The 25,097-nt window shown below is 48.9% G+C and overlaps 1 protein-coding gene across 1 annotated transcript in view; it reads left to right on the plus strand.

Annotated features, from left to right (window-relative positions):
* The window catches only part of LOC141133220 (adhesion G protein-coupled receptor E3-like), a 247,337-nt gene that overhangs the window by 214,871 nt on the left and 7,369 nt on the right, over nt 1-25,097 (plus strand). The window contains exons 11-12 of the mRNA XM_073622459.1: nt 4,832-4,892; nt 20,709-20,800. Of these exons, the coding sequence (XP_073478560.1) occupies nt 4,832-4,892; nt 20,709-20,800 (153 nt within the window). The remainder of the gene's footprint in view (nt 1-4,831; nt 4,893-20,708; nt 20,801-25,097) is intronic.

Raw genomic sequence — 25,097 nt, forward strand, 5'->3', positions numbered from 1 at the left:
GCCCATCTCCCCCCGAACAGGTATTTTTTCAATTGTCAAACAAATATGACAAAATGCTTTTGTTAACCCCCCTAGCGTTATTCCCGAGTCTGGCTCGGGGTGGATTTTCAGTACCAAAAGCGGTAACCCCGAGCCAGACTCGGGATCGCATCGTAGGATCCATGTAGAGGTTACTTACCTTGTCCCCTGGATCCTGCGATGTCTCCCCGCTGTGATCTGCGAGCTGCCATTTCTCGCTCGATTCACAGTGCTGAGCTCCATTCCCTGCGAGCGTTGCGACGCACGGGGACAGAGTTCGGCGCCAAATTCAAAAAGTAAAACACACAGTATAGATACAGTATAATGTAATCTTACAGATTACAGTACTGTATCAAATAATTACACATCCCCTTTGTCCCTAGTGATCTGTCCAGTGTCGTGCATGCAGTTTTATATTATAAAAACTGTTCTTTCTGCCTGGAAACTGGAGATTGTCCATAGCAACCAAAACCGTTCCTTTACATCAAAAGTGGTTTTAGACCAGCTAGAAAACAGCAATAATAAATTAGAATCACTCGCAGAATTCAGCGATAGTGATTTGTGGGGAGATCCGTCATCAAACACTGAAAAGTAATGACAGCGACAATTCTACAACTGAGCAAATTTCAGTGTTTTTGATTTGATTACTTTATTGAATAATTTTTATTATTATTATATTGTTATTTGGTATAATTATTTATAGTTATTTATTATATTATAATTTATGATTTTGTTTTTCAAACTTTATCATACCGAGGATATCTACTAGACTATGGTTTGGACAGATTTAAGTGAATTATTCCTAAGAATTACTGGCCTACAATATAAAACGCCAAATTTCCATGCAAAATAATTGTACCGCTTTCAGCACCTAAAATCTGAAATAATCATACCGCCAGGGAGGTTAATATATGATACAATAATATATTTTGTTAATATATTTAACAGACCAAAAAGGAGCAGATAAGAGAAGCTCATTATTAGGGTTTGCATGCAATGGGGGTTATTTACGAAAGGCAAATCCACTTTGCACTACAAGAGCAAACTAATAGTGCAAAGTGCACTTGGAAGTGCAGTCGCTGTAAATCCGAGGGGGACATGCAAGGAAAATAAAAAACAGCATATTAGCTTGCACATGATTGGATGATAAAATCAGCAAAGCTTCCCCTTATTTCAGATCTACCCCTCAGATTTACAGCGACTGCACTTCCAAGTGCACTTTGCACTTGTAGTTTGCTCTTGTAGTGCAAAGTGGATTTGCCTTTCGTAAATAACCCCCAGTGCCTTGAAAAAGCATTCATGTTACAACCAAAAACATAAATGTATTTTATTGAGATTTTATGCGATAGACCAATACAAAGTGGCACATAATTGTGAAGTGGAAGGAAAATGATAAATTGTTTTCAAAATCTTTTACAAATAAATATCTGAAAAGTGTGGCGTGCATTTGTATTCAGCCCCCTTTACTCTGATATCCCTAACTAGAGGAACCAATTGCCTTCAGAAGTCACCTAATTAGTGAATATAGTCCACCTGTGTTGTAATTTAATCTCAGTATAAATACAACTGTTCTGTGAAGCCCTCGGAGGTTTGTTAGAGAGCCTTGGTGAACAAACAGCATCATGAAGGCCAAGGAACACGCCAGAAAGGTCAGAGATAAAGTTGTGGAGAAGTTTAAAGCAGGGTTAGGTTATAAAAAAATATCCTCAGCCTTGAACATCTCATGGAGCACTGTTCAATCTATCATACAAAAATGGAAAGAGTATGGCACAACTGCAAACCTACCAAGACTTGGTTGTCCACCTACACTGACAGGCCGGGCAAGGAGAGCATTCATCAGAGAAGCAGCCAAGTGGCACATGGTAACTCTGGAGAAGCTGCAGAAATCCACAGCTCAGGTGGGAGAATCTGTCCACAGGACAACTATTAGTCGTGCACTCCACAAATCTGGCCTTTATGGAAGAGTGGAAAGAAGAAAGCCATTGTTAAAAGAAAGCCATAAGAAGTCTCGTTTGCAGTTTGTGAGAAGCCATGTGGGGGACAAAGCAAACATGTGGAAGAAGGTGCTTTGGTCAGGTGAAACCAAAATTCAACATTATAGAAAAAGTAAATTCTATCAGTGTTGTGCAAAGTGTTGGCGCTATATAAATCCTGTATAGTGACAATTTACTATGCATCTTGCTGAAATTGTGTTATACACTGTTTCAGCACCATGGGCAGAAGTTGTCACCCAAAAGATTTGCCTAAACATAGCCGCTAGTATACCATAAAAATGTATGCCATGTAAAAATGAAATCCAACAAGATTTGCCCAACCAATGCCATATAATACATAGATGCATTCTTTTTATCTTATCGCAAATTCCTTCAGGCCCAGGCCCGGATTTACTCCCTTTGCCGCCCCAAGGCCGGGTCCTTCAATGCTGCCCCCCACACACACACACACACACACACACCACCATTCTCGTCCTTTATCGATGACTGCTACAATAGATCAATTAAAAACATATCTCCACACACGAGAACACTGAAAACAACTGGCTTTAATTGTACTTCAGGGTAAGCGCGCGGGGTAACAATTTTTCAGGGCAATTTTTCAGGGCAATTGCTGGTGTTAGTGCCTCAATCATCCCCGGCACCATGGTTGGTATGGTGTCAGGATGATTGAAACACATTATTTCTATCATTACATTGTAATATAAAATGAAATAGTTCAACTCACCATAATGCAGAATCATTGGGAGCCCTGAGCATGTCACTTGCCACCATCGCTTGTCACTTGACACTATGCCTGCCACCAGATGGAGATGTGACTTGCCACACTGCCTGGCTGCCACCAGATGGAGATGTGACTTGCCACACTGCCTGGCTGCCACCAGATGGAGATGTCACTTGCCACACTGCCTGGCTGCCACCAGATGGGGATGTCACTTGCCACGCTGCCACCAGATGGGGATGTCACTTGCCACGCTGCCACCAGATGGAGATGTCACTTGCCACACTGCCTGGCTGCCACCAGATGGGGATGTCACTTGCCACGCTGCCACCAGATGGGGATGTCACTTGCCACGCTGCCACCAGATGGGGATGTCACTTGCCACGCTGCCACCAGATGGAGATGTCACTTGCCACTCTGCCTGCCACCAGATGGGGATGTCACTTGCCATGCTGCCACCAGATGGAGATGTCACTTGCCACACTGCCTGGCTGCCACCAGATGGAGATGTCACTTGCCATGCTGCCACCAGATGGAGATGTCACTTGCCACGCTGCCACCAGATGGAGATGTCACTTGCCACGCTGCCACCAGATGGAGATGTCACTTGCCACACTGCCTGGCTGCCACCAGATGGGGATGTCACTTGCCATGCTGCCACCAGATGGGGATGTCACTTGCCATGCTGCCACCAGATGTTGATGTCACTTGCCACGCTGCCACCAGATGGAGACGTCACTTGCCACACTGCCACCAGATGTTGATGTCACTTGCCACGCTGCCACCAGATGTTGATGTCACTTGCCACGCTGCCACCAGATGGGGATGTCACTTGCCACGCTGCCACCAGATGTTGATGTCACTTGCCACGCTGCCACCAGATGGGAATGTCACTTGCCACGCTGCCACCAGATGTGGATGTCACTTGCCATGCTGCCACCAGATGTGGATGTCACTTGCCATGCTGCCTGTCTGCCACCAGATGAAGGAGGGCGGAACAGCGGTGCTGGCAATGAGAGATGTCATCTCTCTCCCCCCGCCGCTGCACCGCTGACATTACTTCTTAATCTTTTAAAAAATGGCGCCGGGCGGCGAAATCACGCTACTGCGCATGCGCCGCCCGGCCGAGCGCATACGAGTTTTCCCGAGCCCGGCCGCTTCAGAACTGCGCATGCGCAGTAGTGGGCGGCTCGCGGCCAACTTTTCTAAGGGCACCGGTGCCCTTAATCATCTTTAACGAGCAGCCCGAAAGGGGGGGGCGGCCGCGAAGTCGCCGCAGGAGCGGCGCCGCCCCTGCACCACTGCCGCCCCAAGGCCTGGCCTCGGTGGCCTTATGGCAAATCCGGCCCTGTTCAGGCCCCACTTCCAGTCACTCTACAAATCTTGCTCCCTTCACTTCCGTAACATTTCCAAATTTCTTCTCTTCAGTCTATCATAAATATTACTGCAAGACTCATCCACCGTACATTTTGTGTCTGCCACTCCTCTCAGCCAATACCTTCACTAACTTTCAGTAACCAAACATATAGAATTCAAAATATTAACAACAATCTACAGATATAGTACATCACCAACCTCATCTCAAATTGTCAAACCACCCCCTTTGCTCTTCCCAGGATTACCACCTCTCTAGCTCCTTCCTCACAACCTCCCACATTTGCCTCTATAGCCTCTCCTGTTTTCTGGAACTCCCTACCCCTATCTGCACCTCATACCATATTTCTACTTTCTCCAGCAGCTTATACTTTTTTTAAACACTTACCCCTCCCTTTTATGTTGTAAGCTTTCACAAGTGGGCCTCGTAACCTTCAAATATTGAACTGTATTGTAACTGTACTGTACTTTGTAAAGTGCTGCACAAACTGTTGGCAATATATACTGTAAATCCTGTATAATAATAATAATTCATTAAGTTTATCCCATTATTTTTGTAAGCCATTATTGTTTGTTTGCCATTTAAGCTCATTAGAGTACTGCTGTCACTGTTACATATTTTAGAAAAAGTACTGGTTTGTCTTGTGTTATATCCTTTTGTGTTCTAATCATATTGTACAGTATATGGTAGATGTGAACTATATTTTATTGTTCTTTTGATCAGTTGCTGGCTCGGTCATGGTATTGTGTGGAGCTTTCTAGGTCCAGTCTGTGCATTTATCACAGTAAGTACAGCAAATTATTCATACATTTTCATAGTTGTTAAATTACTGTGGATCTGATTTATCCATGTCCAATGAATGAATGAGCTTTCAATCAATACATCCGTTTTATTGTCATCAACTTGACACTGTTTATTTTTTGGTCAGAGTTGAGAGCAATGCCTTTACATTTAACCTCCCTATAACCATAGATGTGCAAAGCCTATTGCATTAGGGTGTGCACCCCAAAGCTCAAACACATATGCGTGTGTGTGCATGTGTATATATACTGATGGTGTAAGTAGAGCACACCTAGTGCACATGCCTATGCCTATAACCCTCACATGAAATCTATCTGTAGCCTCACACCAACTCTCTCTGTAACAGGGACTTTTTATACTAACCCTCCTTGATATTTCAACAGCTAAACTAACTCTCCCTATGGTAAATTTAAAGGAAAAGTCCCAGTCTGAGCTTATTCAGCTGAGCTTCTTCTATGGGTCACAGGTGTGCAACTAGTTTTGCACTCCTGTGACCCGTTTTCAGCAGAGAGCAGTCTGAAGTCTGCTCTCTGCTGACGTCACACAGATCAGTCCAGGCACCGTGTCATCGCGACTTCGGAAGTCTGGATCCGCCAGGTGCCTGGACTGATGGCAGTCTTAGCCTCTCAGCGAGCCGCTGAGATGCTCGCTCCTCGCCCCTCCACAGTTCAGTGCTACAACAAGCGTGGAGGAGCAGAGCAGGAGAGCTGCTGTCTGGCAGGTAGCAGCTCTCCTCTCAGGGAGGTGAGAGAACCGAGCCATTGACGGTGTTCATGGGCTCGGTTCTCAGTGAAGAGGCGGCGGGGGGACAGATGCCGCATCCACCTAGGTAAGTATGATCATTGGATGAAAAAAAAATTCCATACTTCTCTTTTAAGGTAAAATCTTGATAGCTAAGCTATCTCTCTCTCACCATGAGAAGTAGCAGTGGGTCTTAGGTGTGCCAACACCATCTGTCTTGAGGGGGCGGAATGCTGCCAGACCAGACTGTACCCAATTGAGGAAGTTTTCAGGATGGATGGCGTGTCCCTGGACTTTGATTTGTGTGAAAACTGTGCACTTGCTCAATTAACTAAATAAATAAGATCATGAGTGAAAAACGAAAAATAACTGACAAAATTGTATAATAAGTCCAGAAAAGGATGAAAAAGTAATTTATAAAGTCCAAGTGCAAACGATGATATATAAACAACTGCTCAATCCGTATCTTGATTAAACACATCCATTGAAAACAAAAGGTGAAAGACAGCAACCACAGCCACCTATAGATGAAATGGCTGCTCATCTCAGGGAATGACCATGAGGTCAAACAAAGCTTTAACTCCCAAAGAAATGGCTGCTAGGATCCACGCTGCACATCTCCAAAAATGCTTGCTTAAACATTCTGGTTCCTCACCATTCGATCGACAATCACTCCTTAGATGTGGAATTTGCCAGGCTCCATTTTGTGAGAATGTGCCGTTATGTGACATGTGAAGTCTTGTCCTCCTGGAGGAGGACAGAATAATGGGGGAAGCTTTGTCAATGCTCCCTGTTATGGTCTTCTGCAGGGCAGACATCAGAAATTGTGGGGCCCCTTATACAGCTTTAGGCCTGGCCCCCACCAGAGCCTGACCACAAACATTCCCAAGGGTCCCGCCCACTGGCCGTCCCACTGAATCTGCCCATTAGCCATCCCACCAAGTCCTTCAATGCCTCAGCCCCCCTCACACCTGTACACTCTCAGCCCCCTCACACCTCTACGCTCTCAGCCCCCCTCCCACACCTGTACGCTCTCAGCCCCCCTCACACCTGTACGCTCTCAGCCCCCTCACACCTGTACGCTCTCAGCCCCCCCCACACCTGTTCACTCTCAGCCCCCTCACACCTGTACACTCTCAGCCCCCTCACACCTGTAGGCTCTCAGCCCCCCTCACACCTGTACGCTCTCAGCCTCCCTCACACCTGTACGCTCTCAGCCTCCCTCACAACTGTACGCTCTCAGCCTCCCTCACACCTGTACGCTCTCAGCCCCCCCACACCTGTAGGCTCTCAGCCCCCCTCACACCTGTACGCTCTCAGCCTCCCTCACACCTGTACGCTCTCAGCCTCCCTCACAACTGTACGCTCTCAGCCTCCCTCACACCTGTACATTCTCAGCCCCCCCTCACACCAGCACGCTCTTAGCCCCCCTCACACTTGTACGTTCTCAGCTACCCCTCTCACACCTGTACGCTTTCAGCCCCCCTCACACCTGTACGCTTTCAGCCCCCCTCACACCTGTACGCTTTCAGCCCCCCCCACACCTGTAGGCTCTCAGCCCCCCTCACACCTGTACGCTCTCAGCCCCCTCACACCTGTACACTCTCAGCCCCCTAACACCTGTACGTTCTCAGCCAGCCCCCTCACACCTGTACGTTCTCAGCCAGCCCCCTCACACCTGTACGTTCTCAGCCACCCCCCCTCACACCTGTACATTCTCAGCCACTCCCCTCACAACTGTACATTCTCAGTCCCCCCACACCTGTACGTTCTCAGCCACCCCCCTCACACCTGTACACTCCCAGCACCACTCACATGTGTATATATGACATGCATGTACACACACACACACACAGGCATATATACACACACAAGACATGTACACATACAGAGACATATACACACACAGGCATGTATACACACAGAGACATGTACACACTCACAGGCATGTATACACACAGGCATGTACACACACAAGACATGCACACACACAGAGACATGTACACACACAGAGACATACACACAAGACATGTACACACAGAGACATGTACACACAGGCCATACTTACCAACTGTCCTGGATCTCCCGGGACATTCCCGGGATTTAGACTCTTTTCCCGATTTTTATTGTTTCCCGGGAAATGTCCAGAGAAATCCTGTTTTTCACGATTTTTTGCCGCGCCGCCGCTAGAGGTCTCAGCCGGCCGCCATTTTTAAGAAGACCAGGAACACGGCTGGGGGGCTAGACAGAGCCGCCCACCCTCCGCCCCGCCTCCCCCTGCCTACCCCCCCGCCCCGCTGGAGCAAGCGCACCATTTTCACATGTAGCGGTACCCCGTGAGGGCTGCTAATTGACTCTATACCCCACTGGCTACCCCGACTCTTCAGATCCTCTGACACCTTGGGTTCCATTATGCAATGTGACGTTAACAATAAGAAACTCACATGATATTACTGAACCACTCAGAAAGGTTTACTGAGATAAGTAATGGAACACAATAAAGAGCATGAATAAAGTTATGATTGACAATAATTAACACTTTATGCACATATACAGAACATATAAGCTTTTAATCACCTTCAAGGGGTACATGTGAACAGATTCACAGTGGGTTAAGTACTCAAGATCTTCAAAACATATATTAAATACCTTCCCACTGAGACCTCCACACAAACAGACCAAAATGAAGTCTATAAACTCTACATTCAGTAACAAAGTGTAAAATTGAACATCTACACAAATGGCTCCCCCTAGGTTATAATTCAGAGATCAACTAGTAAGTAGAGCAACAATGCTTAGTAAAAAAAGAAGATGGTGAAAGTTCTTTAACTCCAGATATCTTCAGCTAGCCTGATGTTTAAACTGCAGTATGATGTTGTAATTTGAAATCCACAGAGACAAAGAGAAAGAAATAACTGTAGAACAAAAGATGTACCAATGATGGCTTAACTGAAGAAATATCACCACTTGTAGATTCCTCTTTACATGTGAGTGCAATACAGTACTGACCTTACAGCGCAGGGGAGAAGGACAAGGCCCCAAAGTTCAGCTGTATGATACCTGTGAAGAAGTAGATTCACCTCCGTGGAACTACATGTCTCACCAGCAGTCTGTAGAAAGAACTCACTCAGCAATACTGTAATCTCTACTGGAATGGGCAGGTGCCCTCTCACCACAATAGACCCCAATGGCTGTGAGGCTCTGTCCAGAATCCCCTCCCGTTGTCTCTGTCTGGTGAAGATGTGCTGCAACTCCCGATGGACTGAACTATACCTGTGGTAACATAACAGCTCAGTGGGAGAAATCGCTGTACTAACTTTGAATCATTAGCACAGCGGCTCCAACTGGAGCTGTCAGTTTTTATTCATTCAACTCACTGGGTTGAACAAAAAAAACTAGTAGTGTGTGCCAGGCATAACACAGACTGGAACCTGAAATCTCCTAGACATCCCTCCATTGAGTGCTGGAACATACTGGGGCATTACCAGGGGTGTACCTAGAGCATGTGGCATCCGGGGCTGGTCTTTTATCTGGCACCCCCTCATCTGGCACCCCCCTTCACTAGTTATGCCTGTACACACTCAGCCCCCTCACACCTGTACACACTCAGCCCCCTTCATACCTGTACACACTCAACCCCCTTCATACTTGTACACACTCAGCCCCTTCGTCATACCTGTACGCACTCAGCCCCCTCATACCTGTACGCACTCAGCCCTATATCACACCTCTATGCACTCAGCCCCCCTCACACCTCTAGGCACTCAGCCCCTTCGTCACACCTTTACGCACTCAGCCTCCTCATACCTGTACTGATACAGCCCCCCTCACACCTGTACACACTCAGCCCCCCTTCATACCTGTACGCACTCAGCCCCTTCATCACACCTCTACACACTCATCCTCCTCATACCTGTACGCGTTCAGCCCCCCTCACACCTGTACACACTTAGCCCACCCACACACATGTAGACACTCAGCCCACCCTCACACCAGTAGACACTCAGCCCCCCCTTACAACAGTTGACATTCAGCCCCCCTCACAGATGTAGCCAATAAACTACCCTCCCCCTTCACACCTGTACACACTAAGCTGCCCCCTCACACTGTACACACTCAGCTGCCCCCTCACACCTATAGACACTCAGCCGCTCCCACCTCACACCTGTAGACACTCTGCTGTCCCCCCTCACACCTGTACACACTCAGGTGCCCCCTCACACCTGTACACACTCAGCTGTCCCCCCTCACACCTGTACACACTCAGCTGTCCCCCCTCACACCTGTACACACTCAGCTTTCCCCCCTCACACCTGTACACACACAGCTGCCCCCTCACACCTGTGCACACTCAGCTGCCCCCTTCACACCTGTACACACTTAGCTGCCCCCCTCACACCTGTACATACTCAGCTGCTCCCTCACACCTGTACACACTAAGCTGCCCCCTCACACATATAGACTCTCAGCCGCTCCCCCCTTACACCTGTAGACATTCTGCTATCCCCCTCACACCTGTACATACTCAGCTGTCCCCCCTCACACTTGTACACACTCAGCTGCCCCCTCACACCTGGATGCACTCAGCTGCCCCCTCACACCTGTGCACACTCAGCTGCCCCCTTACACCTGTGCACACTCAGCTACCCCTCCTTCACACCTGTACACACTCAGCTGTCCCCCCTCACACCTGTACACACTCATCCCCCCTCACACCTGTACACACTCATCCCCCCTCATACCGGTACACATTCAGCCCACCCACACGCCTGTAGACACTCACACCAGTAGACACTCAGCCCCCCCTTACACCAGTTGACATTCAGCCCCCCCCACAGATGTAGACACTCAACTACTCTCCCCTTCACACCTGTACACACTCAGCTGCCCCCTTCCTTCCGTACACACTCAGCTGCCCCCTCACACCTGTACATACTCAGCTCCACCCCTCACACCTGTACACACTCAGCTTCTCCCTCACACCTGTACACACTCAGCTGCCCCCTCACACCTGTAGACACTCAGCTGCTCCCCCCTCACACCTATAGACACTCAGTTGCTCCCCTCACACCTATACACACACTGAGCTGTCTGCCCCCTCACAGCTGTACACACTCAGCTGTCTCCCATCATAACTGTACACACTCAGCTGCCCCCTCACACCTGGACACACTCAGCTGCCCCCCTAACACTTGTACACACTCAGCTGCCCCCTCACACCTGGACATACTCAGCTGCCCCTCACACCTGTGCACACTCAGCTGCCCCCTCACACCTGTACACACTCAGCTGCCCCCTCACACAGCTGTCCCCCTCACACCTATAGACACTCAGCTGTCCCCCTCACACCTGTACACACTCAGCTGTCCCCTCACACCTATACACACTCAGCTGTCCCCCATTACACCTGTACACACTCAGCTGCCCCCTCACACCTATACACACTCAGTTTTCCCCAAGCACACTTGTACACACTCAGCTGCCCCCTCAAACCTGGACACACTCAGCTGCCCACCTCACACCTGTACACACTCAGCTGCCCCCTCACACCTGTACACATGTACACACTCAGATGCCCCCCTCACACCTGTATACACTCAGCCTCCTCACACCAGTACACGCTCAGCCCCCTTCATACCTGTACGCACTCAGCCCCCTCATACCTGTAGGTACTCAGCCCACCCACACACCTGTAGACTCTCACACCAGTAGACACTCAGCCCCCCCTCACACCAGTTGACATTCAGCCCCCTCACAGATTTAGACACTGAACTACCCTCCCCCTTCACACCTGTACACACTCAGCTACCCCCCTTCCTTCTGCACACACTCAGCTGCCCCCCTCACACCTGTACATACTCAGCTTCTCCCTCACACCTGTACACACTCAGCTCCCCCCTCACACCTATAGACACTTAGTTGCTCCCCTCACACCTATACACACACTCAGCTGCCTGCCCCCTCACAGCCGTACACACTCAGCTGTCCCCCATCATAACTGTACACACTCAGCTGCCCTCTCACACCTGTACACACTCAGATGCCCCCTCACACCTGTACACACTCAGCTGCCCCCTCACACCTGGACATACTCAGCTGCCCCTCACACCTGTACACACTCAGCTGCCCCCCTCACACCTGTGCACACTCAGCTGCCCCCTCACACAGCTGTCCCCCTCACACAGCTGTCCCCCTCACACCTATAGACACTCAGCTGTCCCCCTCACACCTGTACACACTCAGCTGCCCCCTCACACCTATACACACTCAGCTGCCACCATTACACCTGTACACACTCAGCTGCCCCCTAACACCTGGACACACTCAGCTTTCCCCCTCACACCTGTACACACTCAGCTGCCCCCTAACACCTGGACACACTCAGCTGCCCCCTCACACCTGTACACACTCAGCTGCCCCCTAACACCTGTACACACTCAGCTGTCCCCCTCACACCTGTACACACTCAGCTGCCCCCTCACACCTATACACACTCAGCTGCCCCCTAACACCTGGACACACTCAGCTGCCCCCTAACACCTGGACACACTCAGCTGCCCCCCTCACACCTGTACACACTCAGCTGCCCCCTCACACCTGTACACATGTACACACTCAGATGCCCCCCTCACACCTGTACACACTCAGCCTCCTCACACCAGTACAAGCTCAGCCCCCTTCATACCTGTACACACTCAGCCCCCCTATACCTGTACGCACTCAGCCCCCTCATACCTGTAGGTACTCAGCCCACCCACACACCTGTAGACACTCACACCAGTTGACATTCAGCCCCTCACAGATTTAGACACTGAACTACCCTCCCCCTTCACACCTGTACACACTCAGCTACCCCCTACCTTCTGTACACACTCAGCTGCTCCCTCACATCTGTACATACTCAGCTGCTCCCTCACACCTGTACACACTCAGCTGCCCCCTCACACCTGTAGACACTCAGCTGCTCCCCCTCACACCTATAGACTCTCAGCTGCTCCCCTCACACCTATACACACTCAGCTGCCCCCCTCGCAGCTGTACACACTCAGCTGCCCCATCACACCTGTAGACACTCAGCTCCCCCTCACACCTGAAAACACTCAGCCCACCCTCACACCTGTAGAAACTCAGCTGCCCCCTCACACCTATACACACTCAGCTGTCCCCCATCACACCTGTACACACTAAGCTGTCCCCTCACACCTGGAGGCACTCAGCTGCCCCCTCACACCTGTAGACACTCAGCTGCCCCCTAATACCTAGACACACTCAGCTGCCCCCTCACACCTGTACACACTCAGCTGCCCCCTAACACCTGTACACACTCAGCTGTCCCCCTCACACCTGTACACACTCAGCTGCCCCCTCACACCTATACACACTCAGCTGCCCCCTAACACCTGGACACACTCAGCTGCCCCCTAACACCTGGACACACTCAGCTGCCCCCCTCACACCTGTACACACTCAGCTGCCCCCTCACACCTGTACACATGTACACACTCAGATGCCCCCCTCACACCTGTACACACTCAGCCTCCTCACACCAGTACAAGCTCAGCCCCCTTCATGCCTGTACACACTCAGCCCCCCTATACCTGTACGCACTCAGCCCCCTCATACCTGTAGGTACTCAGCCCACCCACACACCTGTAGACACTCACACCAGTTGACATTCAGCCCCTCACAGATTTAGACACTGAGCTACCCTCCCCCTTCACACCTGTACACACTCAGCTACCCCCTACCTTCTGTACACACTCAGCTGCTCCCTCACACCTGTACATACTCAGCTGCTCCCTCACACCTGTACACACTCAGCTGCCCCCTCACACCTGTAGACACTCAGCTGCTCCCCCTCACACCTATAGACTCTCAGCTGCTCCCCTCACACCTATACACACTCAGCTGCCCCCCTCGCAGCTGTACACACTCAGCTGCCCCATCACACCTGTAGACACTCAGCTCCCCCCTCACACCTGAAAACACTCAGCCCACCCTCACACCTGTAGAAACTCAGCTGCCCCCTCACACCTATACACACTCAGCTGTCCCCCATCACACCTGTACACACTAAGCTGTCCCCTCACACCTGGACGCACTCAGCTGCCCCCTCACACCTGTAGACACTCAGCTTCCCCCTGACACCTGGAAACACTCAGCCCACCCTCACACCTGTCGACACTCAGCTGCCCCCTCACACCTTTACACACTCAGCTGCCCCCTCACACCTATAAACACTCAGTTTTCCCCAAGCACACTTGTACACACTGAGCTGCCCCCTCACACCAGGACACACTCAGCTGCCCACCTCACACCTGTACACACTCAGCTGCCCCCTCACACCTGCACACATGTACACACTCAGCTGCCCCCCTCACACCTGTACACACTCAGCCTCCGCATACCAGTACACACTCAGCCCCCCTCACACCTGTACACACTCAGCCCCATTCATACCTGTGCTCTCTCAGCCCTCCCACACACCTGTAGACACTCACATCAGTAGACACTCAGACCCCTTACACCAGTTGACATTCAGCTCCCCTCACAGATGTAGACACTCAACTACCCTCCCCCCTCACACCTGTACACACTCAGCTGCCCCCCTTCCTTCTGTACACACTTAGCTGCCCCCCTCACGCCTGTACATACACAGCTCCCCCCCTCACACCTGTACACACTCAGCTGCTCCTTAACACCTGTACACACACAGCCCCCCTCACACTTGTAGACACTCAGCTGCTCCCCTCTCACACCTATAGACACTCAGCTGCTCCCCACCCACACCTATAGACACTCAGCTGCCCCTTCACACCTGGACACACTCAGCTGCCCCCTCACACCTGTACACACTCAGCTGCCCCTCACACCTGTACACACTCGGCTTCCCCCTCAAACCTGTACACACTCAGATGCCCCCCTCACACCAGTACACACTCAGCCCACTTCATACCTGTACACACTCAGCCCCCCATACCTGTATGCACTCAGCCCCCCATACCTGTATGCACTCAGCCCCCTCATACCTGTAGGTACTCAGCCCACCCACACACCTGTAGATACTCACACCAGTAGACACTCAGCCCCCCCTCACACCAGTGGACACTCAGCCCCCTCACAGATTTAGACACTGAACTACCCTCTCCCTTCAAACCTGTACACACTCAGTTGCCCCCCTTCCTTCTGTACACACACAGCTGCCCCTCTCACACCTGTACATACTCAGCTGCTCCCCTCACACCTATACACACTCAGCTGCCTGTCCCCCTCACAGCTGTACACAGTCAGCTGCCCCCTCACACCTGTAGACACTCAGCTCCCCCCTCACACCTGAAAACATTCAGCCCACCCTCACACCTGTAGAAACTCAGCTGCCCCCCTCACACCTGTACACACTCAGCCCCCCTCACATCTGTACACGCTCAGCTGCCCCCTCACGCTTGTACACACTCAGCTGCCCCTCTCACACCTGTACACACTCAGCTGCCCCCCATCTGTGTATATGTCAGGCCCTCTGACACACACATAAGTAAACACATGCACAGCTCTGCCCCCCCCCACACACACACAAACAGCCTCCTCCCTTCACTTGGACTCACAGCCCCCACTTGTAAGGTGGTCTTCCTTTTCCCAGGTCTTGTTTCTACATGTACACACTCAGCTGCCCCCTCACACCAGTAGACACTAAGCCCCCCCTCACACAAGTAGACACTCGTCCCCCCCTCACACCAGCTGACATTCAGCCCCCCCTCACACCTGTACACACCCAGCTGACATTCAGCCCTCCTCACAGATGTAGACACTCAACTACCCTCCCCCTTCACACCTGTACACACTCAGCTGCCCCCTTACTTCTGTACACACTCAGCTGCCCCCCTCACACCTGTACATACACAGCTCCCCCTCACACCTGTACACACTCAGCTGCCCCCTCACACTTGTAGACACTCAGCTGCTCCCCACTCACACCTATAGACACTCAGCTGCTCCCCTCACACCTATACACACTCAGCTGCCTGCCCCCCTCACAGCTGTACACAGTCAGCTCCCCCCTCACACCTGAAAACACTCAGCCCACCCTCAAACCTGTAGAAACTCAGCTGCCCCCCTCACACCTGTACACACTCAGCCCCCTTCATATCTGTACACACTCAGCTGCCCCTCACACCTGTACACACTCTGCTGCCCCTCTCACACCTGTACACACTCAGCTGCCCCCCCATCTGTGTATATGTCAGGCCCTCACACACACACACACATAAGTAAACATACGCACAGCTCTGCCCCCCTACACAAACAGCCTCTTCCCTTCACTTGGACTCACAGCCCCCACTTGTAAGGTGGTCTTCCTTTTCCCAGGTCTTGTTTCTACCCCCTCACACCAGTAGACACTCAGCCCCCCTCACACCAGTAGACACTCAGCCCCCCCTCACACCAGTAGACACTCAGCCCCCCTCACATCAGTATACACTCAGCCCCCCTCACACCAGTAGACACTCAGCCCCCCTCACACCAGCTGACATTCAGCCCCCCCTCATAGATGTAGACACTCAGCTCCCCTTCCCCCTTACACCTGTACATACTCAGCTCCCCCTCACACCTGTACACACTCAGTTTTCCCCCCTCACACCTGTAGACACTCACCTGCTCCCCTCACACCTGTAGACACTCAGATGCCCACTCACACCTGTACACACTCAGCTGCGCCCCCTTCACATCTGTACACACTCAGCTGCCCCCTCACACCTGTACACACTCAGCTGCCCCCTCACACCTGTACACACTCAGCTGCCCCCTCACACATGTACACACTCAGCTGCCCCTCACACCTGTACACATTCAGCTGCCCCCTTCACACCTGTACACACTGAGCTGCCCCCTCACACCTGTACACACTCAGCTGCCCCCTCACACCTGTACACATTCAGCTGCCCCCTTCACACCTGTACACACTGAGCTGCCCCCTCACACCTGTACACACTCAGCTGCCCCCTCACACCTGTACACACTCAGCTGCCCCCTCACACCTGTACACACTCAGCTGCCCCTCACACCTGTACACATTCAGCTGCCCCCTCACACCTGTACACATTCAGCTGCCCCCTCACACCTGTACACACTGAGCTGCCCCCTTCACACCTGTACACACTGAGCTGCCCCCTCACACCTGTACACAATGAGCTGCCCCCTCACACCTGTACACAATGAGCTGCCCCCTTCACACCTGTACACACTGAGCTGCCCCCTCACATCTATACACACTCAGCTGCCCCTCACACCTGTACACACTCAGCTGCCCCCTCACACCTGTACACACTCAGCTGCCCCCTCACACCTGTACACACTCAGCTGCCCCTCACACCTGTACACATTCAGCTGCCTCCTTCACATCTGTACACACTCAGCTGCCCCCTTCACATCTGTACACACTCAGCTGCCCCCTTCACATCTGTACACACTCAGCTGCCCCCTTCACATCTGTACACACTCAGCTGCCCCTTCACACCTGTACACATTCAGCTGCCCCCTCACACTTGTACACACTCAGCTGCCCCCTCACACATGTACACACTCAGCTGCCCCCTCACATCTGTACACATGTACACACTCAGATGTCCTTCTCACACCTGTACACACAGCCGCTCCCCCCTTGCGCATCTACCTGTTCGCGGGCAATCGTGGGTTGCGCTTTCATTTTCTCCTGTAACTCTCTCCTAACTGGGCCAGCCTTCATTCCAACCACGAGCTGGTTCCTCAGTAGGTGATCTGAGGTGGTTATATCAGCACAGCCATGCACATCCCTCTTCTCTAAGCATTTCCAGAGGTTCTGGAGTGCTACCGCAAAGTGGGTGAGGCTTTCTTTCTCAAAAGAACCTCCTTAATATGATCAACACTACCTATTATTATGCTTTTCTCTGCATTATTTATGTATTATATTTTATAATACATTAGATAATTTGTTCTATAATTGAATTTAACTTATTGGATTTATTATTCAGCAATTTCCTTTTGATTATTTAGATCTCCCCTTCAGGAACTGTGACAGCCAGGGCTTTTTTTCAAGAGGAACTTGGTGGAACTCAGTTCCACCACGTTCCACCACCTCTGGCTCAGACCCTTTGGTGCCTGCTCACCACAATCACTTGTAAACACAGAAGTCTGGTTTCTGTGTTTACAAGTGACAGCTCTGCACTCTGTATGTAATGCAATCCTGGTATTTAATGCCCCTTTAGGACCCTCCTACTGTTTTAGTGAAATTTGACTGAACACACCCACTATTTGATGTGATTTGGAGGGTGTGTGTGTGGGGAGGGGTTTTGTGGGGCAGTGGTTAAGTTCCAGCACCTATTGTTTCAGAAAAAAAGCCCTGGTGACAGCTAACCTATTTTAGGTATCCTAGATAAATTTATACACATATCCATGCCTCATATAAAGTCCCAAAACCCATTCTCTTTTTCTTCTAAGGTCAGCTCAGATAAAATGTTGGCTCTGATTATTTTCAATGTACACAAAATCATATGTGCTAGAAGAGTTGTTTTTTAATGGATTATGCTGAGGTTTATACATGCCTGTGAGACACTTACTTGTGGCACAGCAAAGTAAAATTATTTTATGGACACAAGAACGCTTTTGTTTTCTTTAACAATTCCCCTTCCACTATTAACACAATTTGGCCACACCCACTCTTCACTGTGGCGCGTTGCATGCGCCACATTATTACTCTCCTTGGGGCACCCAAAGGTGTCCCAGATCTTTTACAATCCTATAGTGTATACTACAGGAAAAAAATCCTGTGCATCGCTAAAGTGTTCAGGTTTGGCCTGGAGAAAAGGTGGCAACCCCAGGAAGAGCGAAGAAGTTACCAAAATAATACAGTAAACAAGTTGTAGTGGCCCAAAACTACCACTAGATGTTACCATACTGAAGAACAACAATAATCTCATGCAGTTCAAATACAATACAAAAAAAATACATAAAAGTGGTACAGAACAAAACTGCACTCTGAAAGCATACCTCCCAACTTTTTGAGATGGGAATGAGGGACACCTACTAGCAAAAACATGTAGGCATAGGACATGCCACGCCTCCTTAAAGGAGAATTAAACTAAAAAAAAGGATTAGTTAAACCCACAAGGGCTTTTTTTTTTACCACTACTATTCCTTTATATTGGCTTTTGAAATTTACAAATGCAGCAATTTAGATTTTGGATGAAAGGTTTAGCACATTTTAGTGCATTTTATATACAACTATATAGATCAGACCAAAATGAGGGACAAATGTGGAGGAAAGAGGGACAGTGGGACATTGCTCCAAATCAGGGACAGTCCCTCCAAATCAGGGACAGTTGGGAGTTATGTGACATGGAGTGAAGCATAACCTCCTGCCACCTCCTGGAGTTCTCTCTTTATAATTTACTGTTTCACTGAGTGCTGATAGTATAGCCATCGATATACTTCAAGCGATCCAACACTCCAGCTACTGGTTCCCTACACAGCAGCCACATTATTGTTTTCAGCTGCACTGCCTGCCCCTCTCCCCCTGGCCAGTCACAGAATGCTTTGCATTCTGTGAACCCATTAACATAATATAAAGCTTTATTTGTATGGGCAAAGGAAGAAGAGGAGCAAGTAGAGCGACTACTGTGTAGGAGAGCCATAGCTCTCCTCTTTCTGTACACACATGAAAAATCTCTCTATTAAACTTTTCTCAAGGATTAAACCATACAGGTGAATTTGAATACCAGCATGTTGTATGGTGCCAAGATCAAATGTGCAGAGCAGCCATAGCCAGTACTTATGCTAGCGTCAGTGGCGTCTCCAGCTTTCATATTTAGCGGGGGCACATGGGGGGACAGGGACAAAAGTAGGGGGCAACTATAAAATGCAAATATATATATATATATATATATATATATATATATATATATATAAAAAATCCAAACAAGGGATTGCTGCACAAACCGTATTTTATTTTGAAATCTTCAAAAGGACATCACCACGACATCCATAAAATCAGGCATCCATATTAAACGTTTTCGGGCTATTGTAGATAACGCCCTTCATCAGAAGATCATGATCCCTTGTTTGGATTTTTTCTATGTCGAAGCCTGTGGGAGGGCGTGATTGCTAAGCACGGCCATCTGAGACTGTAGTGCACCTCACCCTTCTGACTATATATATATATATATATATATATATATATATATCCTGGGGACCTTCACATGTTCTGCAGTGAGCTCCCTTCCCACTGTATTGGGCCCCCCCCAGGGTGGCAGAAAACAAGAGATATATGTCACCAGCATACCAAGAAAATAAAAGGGTCCAAAGCAGTGAGAGAACTATCAGGGTTGCAAAGGTTGTCTTGCCTCCGGGCCCTGGTGTTCTGCCACTGTGGGGTTCCCCAGCCTCCTCTTGCTGTCCTGCCCCTGCTATTGACAGCGCTGGTCTGGCATCTCTTAGAATTTACAGGCTGGTTCTCCTGTCCTAAGGATAGGAGAAATCAGTCTGTTTTTTCAGTAACTGAGAGTCCTGGTGGATTCTTTCCTGCAACTCGCTCTTCTCCCTGCCAATGAGGATGCAGGGGAAGGAGCAGATCGGGCAGCCGTGGTTGTGTGAGTGCTCGTATTATGCAGTGTCAGCGAGCAGAGGGAGGGGGGGAGGAATCACCAGCAGGAGCTGACTGGGGACGCTCTCCCTCTTAGACATTGCCTTTTTGTAAAAAAAAAAAAAAATTTTAATGGGGGGAACATGGTGGGGCACAGCATAATGTTGGGGGGGGGGGGCAGGGCCCCCACTGCCCCCCCTAGGGTCGCCATTGGCTAGCGTTATCGATTGCATGGATTCAGAAAATATATGCATTGACACACTGTACAATACATTGTAGTTTTGCTTTTTGTTGCTACTGTGCTATCAAAAACTGCTAATCCATTGAACCTGGACTTTGAGATGAATTGCAAACATTTAGTTATGATCATTTATGTAAGTGCAAGCTCTTGTGCTGTTAGTTAATTCAACAATTTTACTTTATTTCTATTTTAATCTTACCTTTTAATAGATAAACATGATTCTATTGGTGCTCACTTTTTGGCTTTTGAAGAAGAGGATGGCGTCTCTTAACACCAACGTGTCTACCCTAAAGAATACTCGGTAAGCATTAATTGAAATACTCTGAATTATTTGCTCTGCATTTAGAGGCTCTGCCCACCCAAAACACAAAGTTCAGTTTGTGGGTGGACACTAGTGTTTAATCAATCACTACTTATATTTCTTAAGGTATCCAGCATGAGGGAGCCTTCCCTGAGGTCTTGGCTATGCTTCTTGGCTAATGCACGCTAATGTACTTCTATTAAAGTCAGTCAATCAAGAGTGTTTTGTACATATTTTCCTTATCATGAGAACTAAAACAAAGTCTATAGTTCACATGTTTTCCATGTTATCTTTAACTGCTTCTATTAAAATCAGCATGACTTTTACAGACCTCATTAGCTCAAGCTCAAATTTTTACACAAAACTAGATGAATCAGAGGAGGGACTCCTCTCTCCATTTCCCACCCCCACTTCCTGTTCAGAGAATTGTGCAGAGTTTTAATCAGAGCAATAAAAAGTCAATGAACCAACAGGTTCTGCTGTGATCTTTTTAGAAACCAATAACATTCTGTGAATAAAGTTCAACAGCTAAGTGGCTCTTTGGAAAAAAAAAGACCATAAAAAAGCAATAACTTAAAAAAATATCACATTTTTGAAATGTGCCCCAAATAATGTAGGTAACAAAACAAACATGGGAAAAAAGATATCCGGTCTGCTGAGAACAAAAACTGTATTTTTGTACTAATGGTAAAATGTGTTTCTTGAGTTTATTAAGGTGCACCGGATTCAGGAGGATTTGGACACTTGCAAACTAAAAAGCCACTGGTCGACTAGGTATAACCCCTTTCCATCCCAGCAATAGTAGGGGTAGATCACAAGCACAGAGGGGTGGGACCTCTGCCATTTAATTACCTCCATGGTAATTACAAAAATCATGCTTTCTTTCTAGTTCATTTAGAGTAGAGCTGCACGATTAATCGTCAAGAATCCTTATCGCGATCTTGACTAAAGTGTATCCCGATTCTTTCTATGGAAAGAATTCTCTCTGCTCTTCTGAAGCTACAGCCCTCAAAAGAAAGCAAGTAAAAAACTGGACAGTCTGCCACTAATGAAAACATTCTTTATCAGTTTTATCAGAACTAAGTGTAAACATTGTAACAATTTGTCAATAGAATAGACTTCAGTGTACTTGAAAAAAGTTTAACCACTTAAACACTAAACCTTTTTCTGGCATTTGTTGGTTTCGAGTTTGTCACGGAATGTCCCACACTCCGCTTGAGTGCTTCCGTCATATACCACTTCCTCCCAGTCTGTATACAGATATCCCAACCTCTCTGAGCACAAACAAGGCGACACTTGCTTGTTGCTACCAAGAACTCACTTTATTTAGAATCAAAATTACAAGACTTTATATGCCGTTGGAATCTCCTCTAACAATACAACTGTAACTTAATTAACATGAGCTAATTATCTAATCCTTTATACAGCCTAGGTGACTGAGACATGACCTTTCGCCCAGACTTGTGGTCACCGAGCTTCACACAGTTATATCAACACAATAGCAGTCGTCATGTCTCCTACATTGTATAGAGGACAATGTCATTAGCTCATTCAATTAACATAAACACAGGTAGTTGGAATTGATGACACCAGCATCTCCTCACAGGATGTGTCCCAACAGAATGAATCAGTCTTATCAGCAGGGGGCTGCTGGAGGAATCCCCCCTCCCTCTTCAGGGACACAAATCTACAGTAAGGAGTCCCTATACAATATATACATATATAAACGACTGCGTCCGATTAGTACAGTTCAGCCTGGATTTCTCATTCACCTCACAAAGAGTATTGTTCCATTGAAAATCCAGGGCCCATAATCAAAAGGCAACAGGCTTGCATACAGTCCTCTCCAACAGCCTCTGTTCTGGCTAGGTCTGTCACATTTCTTCCCTTTCGGCAGGAGACTAACACAGGAGGAGACCCCAGACGGGTTGACTCCGAAGTTAGTCCATAGTTCCAGTCCTCTACTGCCTGTACCCACACAGTACCACAAACAAATTATTCCAAACAGAGTATTACTCACCCAGCCATCCTCTGCCTCTCTCAGAGAACATATCCGCCGCTGGGGAGAGGCCCGGACTGGCCCTTCTCCCTGGAATCCTTTCTGCCGCTGGAGAGAAGACAGGGGGACTGAGCTCACTCCATCCTGCTGTTGGGGATCTGGGCCGACTGCCCAGCATCCCTGGGGTATACAGGTGGGGACTGAAGCCCCATCAACCGACACCAGATCAAGCTGCAGTTGTGAGGTGATGACTGCATTCTCTCCTTGGATCCTGATCTGCAGCTCGCGATAGACTGCCACCTCCTCACCTTGGGCCTCCACAATTGCTGCAGGTGTGGGGCAGAGATCTTGGACCCTCTGTCCGGTTGCCAGCACTTCTGCTGGGGGTTTGCCAGGTGGTTCCTCCTCTACAGAAACGTCTATTAAATCCCCAGTCTCTGGAAGTGGTAAAAGTGTGGGACAGAGGTCTTGGACCCTCTGTTCAGTTACCAGATCTTCAGCTGGAGAAGTTTGTTTTAACTCCATAGATGCTGCTGGCAGAAAATCACATGTCCCTGTCAGTGTTGTGGGAGAAAGGCCGACTACCTCTTCTCTCAAGAAGGCCGAAGCCACTGTTGGTGCTGGGCAGAACACAGTGAACTTTGGCCCTGATAGCAGCTCTTCTGCTGGAGGCTCATCAGGTTGTTTTTCCTCAGCAGAAAAGTCTATCAAGTCCCATTTCTCTGCAACTGATGTCTGGGGATAGAGGTTCACCATCTCCTGTCCATGGAACCCAGAAGATGCTATAATTTCTGGGCAGAGGTTAGCAGAGCTCTGCCCTGTTGTCAGCACTTCAGGTTTGGGGACGGCAATCTCCGGATTTTCCACTGCCGATTCTCTGGCATGCTGCTGAACTTGTTCTAGCAGTTTCCTGTATGCCCTTTCCAGATGCTGTTCCTTCCTTAGCAAATGGTCCAGATCAGGTTTGAGCTCTGAGACCCCTGCAAGACCGAGCATAGACTCTCTATATTCTCTCAGGTCCTCAAGGTCAGGTTCCCCTTCATCGCCAAACATAAAAAGATCTGTAAGGTTCTCCCACAGCAATCTAGGGCCGCCAAAGTCATATCCCTCTGGAGAGCATTCTGTCATCTCCCCTAAATATCCCTCCTCTGCGTGCCATTGCAGAGCCCGATAACGATTGTCCAGCTCTATCTCCTGCTGGACCAACCTGTTCAACTCAGTCACCCATTGCTCCTGGGGCTGCTCTCCCAGGAATGCCATCCGCAATGCCCGTTGGTCACTGGTCCGTTGCTCTTGGGTTGGAAAGCACTTGCCCTGTTTTATACCAGCGAGACGGAGGGCTGCAATCCAGAGCTCCACCCGAATTTGCTGCCTAAGCTCCAGGTATTCATCCTCAGACACAGTCCTGGTGTATGTTGAAAGGATGATTCACAGCAGCCCTGGGAATTCTGATGCCAGGTCCATATCTCCGCTGGGGTGACTGAAATCTGCTATCCTGATCTTGGATCCAGGTGGAGGTTTAAATTTCCCAGACTGCAGGAAGCTTTCCCGCTGCTTGCCACCAATGTCACGGAACGTCCCACACTCCGCTAGAGTGCTTCCGTCATATACCACTTCCTCCCAGTCTGTATACAGATATCCCAACCTCTCTGAGCACAAACAAGGCGACACTTGTTTGTTGCTACCAAGAACTCACTTTATTTAGAATCAAAATTACAAGACTTTATATGCCTTTGGAACCTCCTCTAACAATACAACTGTAACTTAATTAACATGAGCTAATTATCTAATCCTTTATACAGCCTAGGTGACTGAGACATGACCTTTCGCCCAGACTTGTGGTCACCGAGCTTCACACAGTTATATCAACACAATAGCAGTCGTCCCGTCTCCTACATTGTATAGAGGACAATGTCATTAGCTCATTCAATTAACATAAACACAGGTAGTTGGAATTGATGACACCAGCATCTCCTCACAGGATGTGTCCCAACAGAATGAATCAGTCTTATCAGCAGGGGGCTGCTGGAGGAATCCCCCCTCCCTCTTCAGGGACACAAATCTACAGTAAGGAGTCCCCATACAATATATACATATATACACGACTAAGTCCGATTAGTACAGTTCAGCCTGGATTTCTCATTCACCTCAGAGAAAATTGAGTACTGTCCGTGATACTTTTTTTATTTGCACTAACATACAATTTTTCAGGACAAGCTTTTGTCCATGATACTTTTTTTATTTGCACTAACATACAATTTTTCAGGACAAGCTTTTGGGGTATGTCCCCTTCTTCAA

The sequence above is a fragment of the Aquarana catesbeiana genome, linkage group LG03 (assembly GCF_042186555.1).
Source record: "Aquarana catesbeiana isolate 2022-GZ linkage group LG03, ASM4218655v1, whole genome shotgun sequence".
Lineage (NCBI taxonomy): Eukaryota > Metazoa > Chordata > Amphibia > Anura > Ranidae > Aquarana > Aquarana catesbeiana.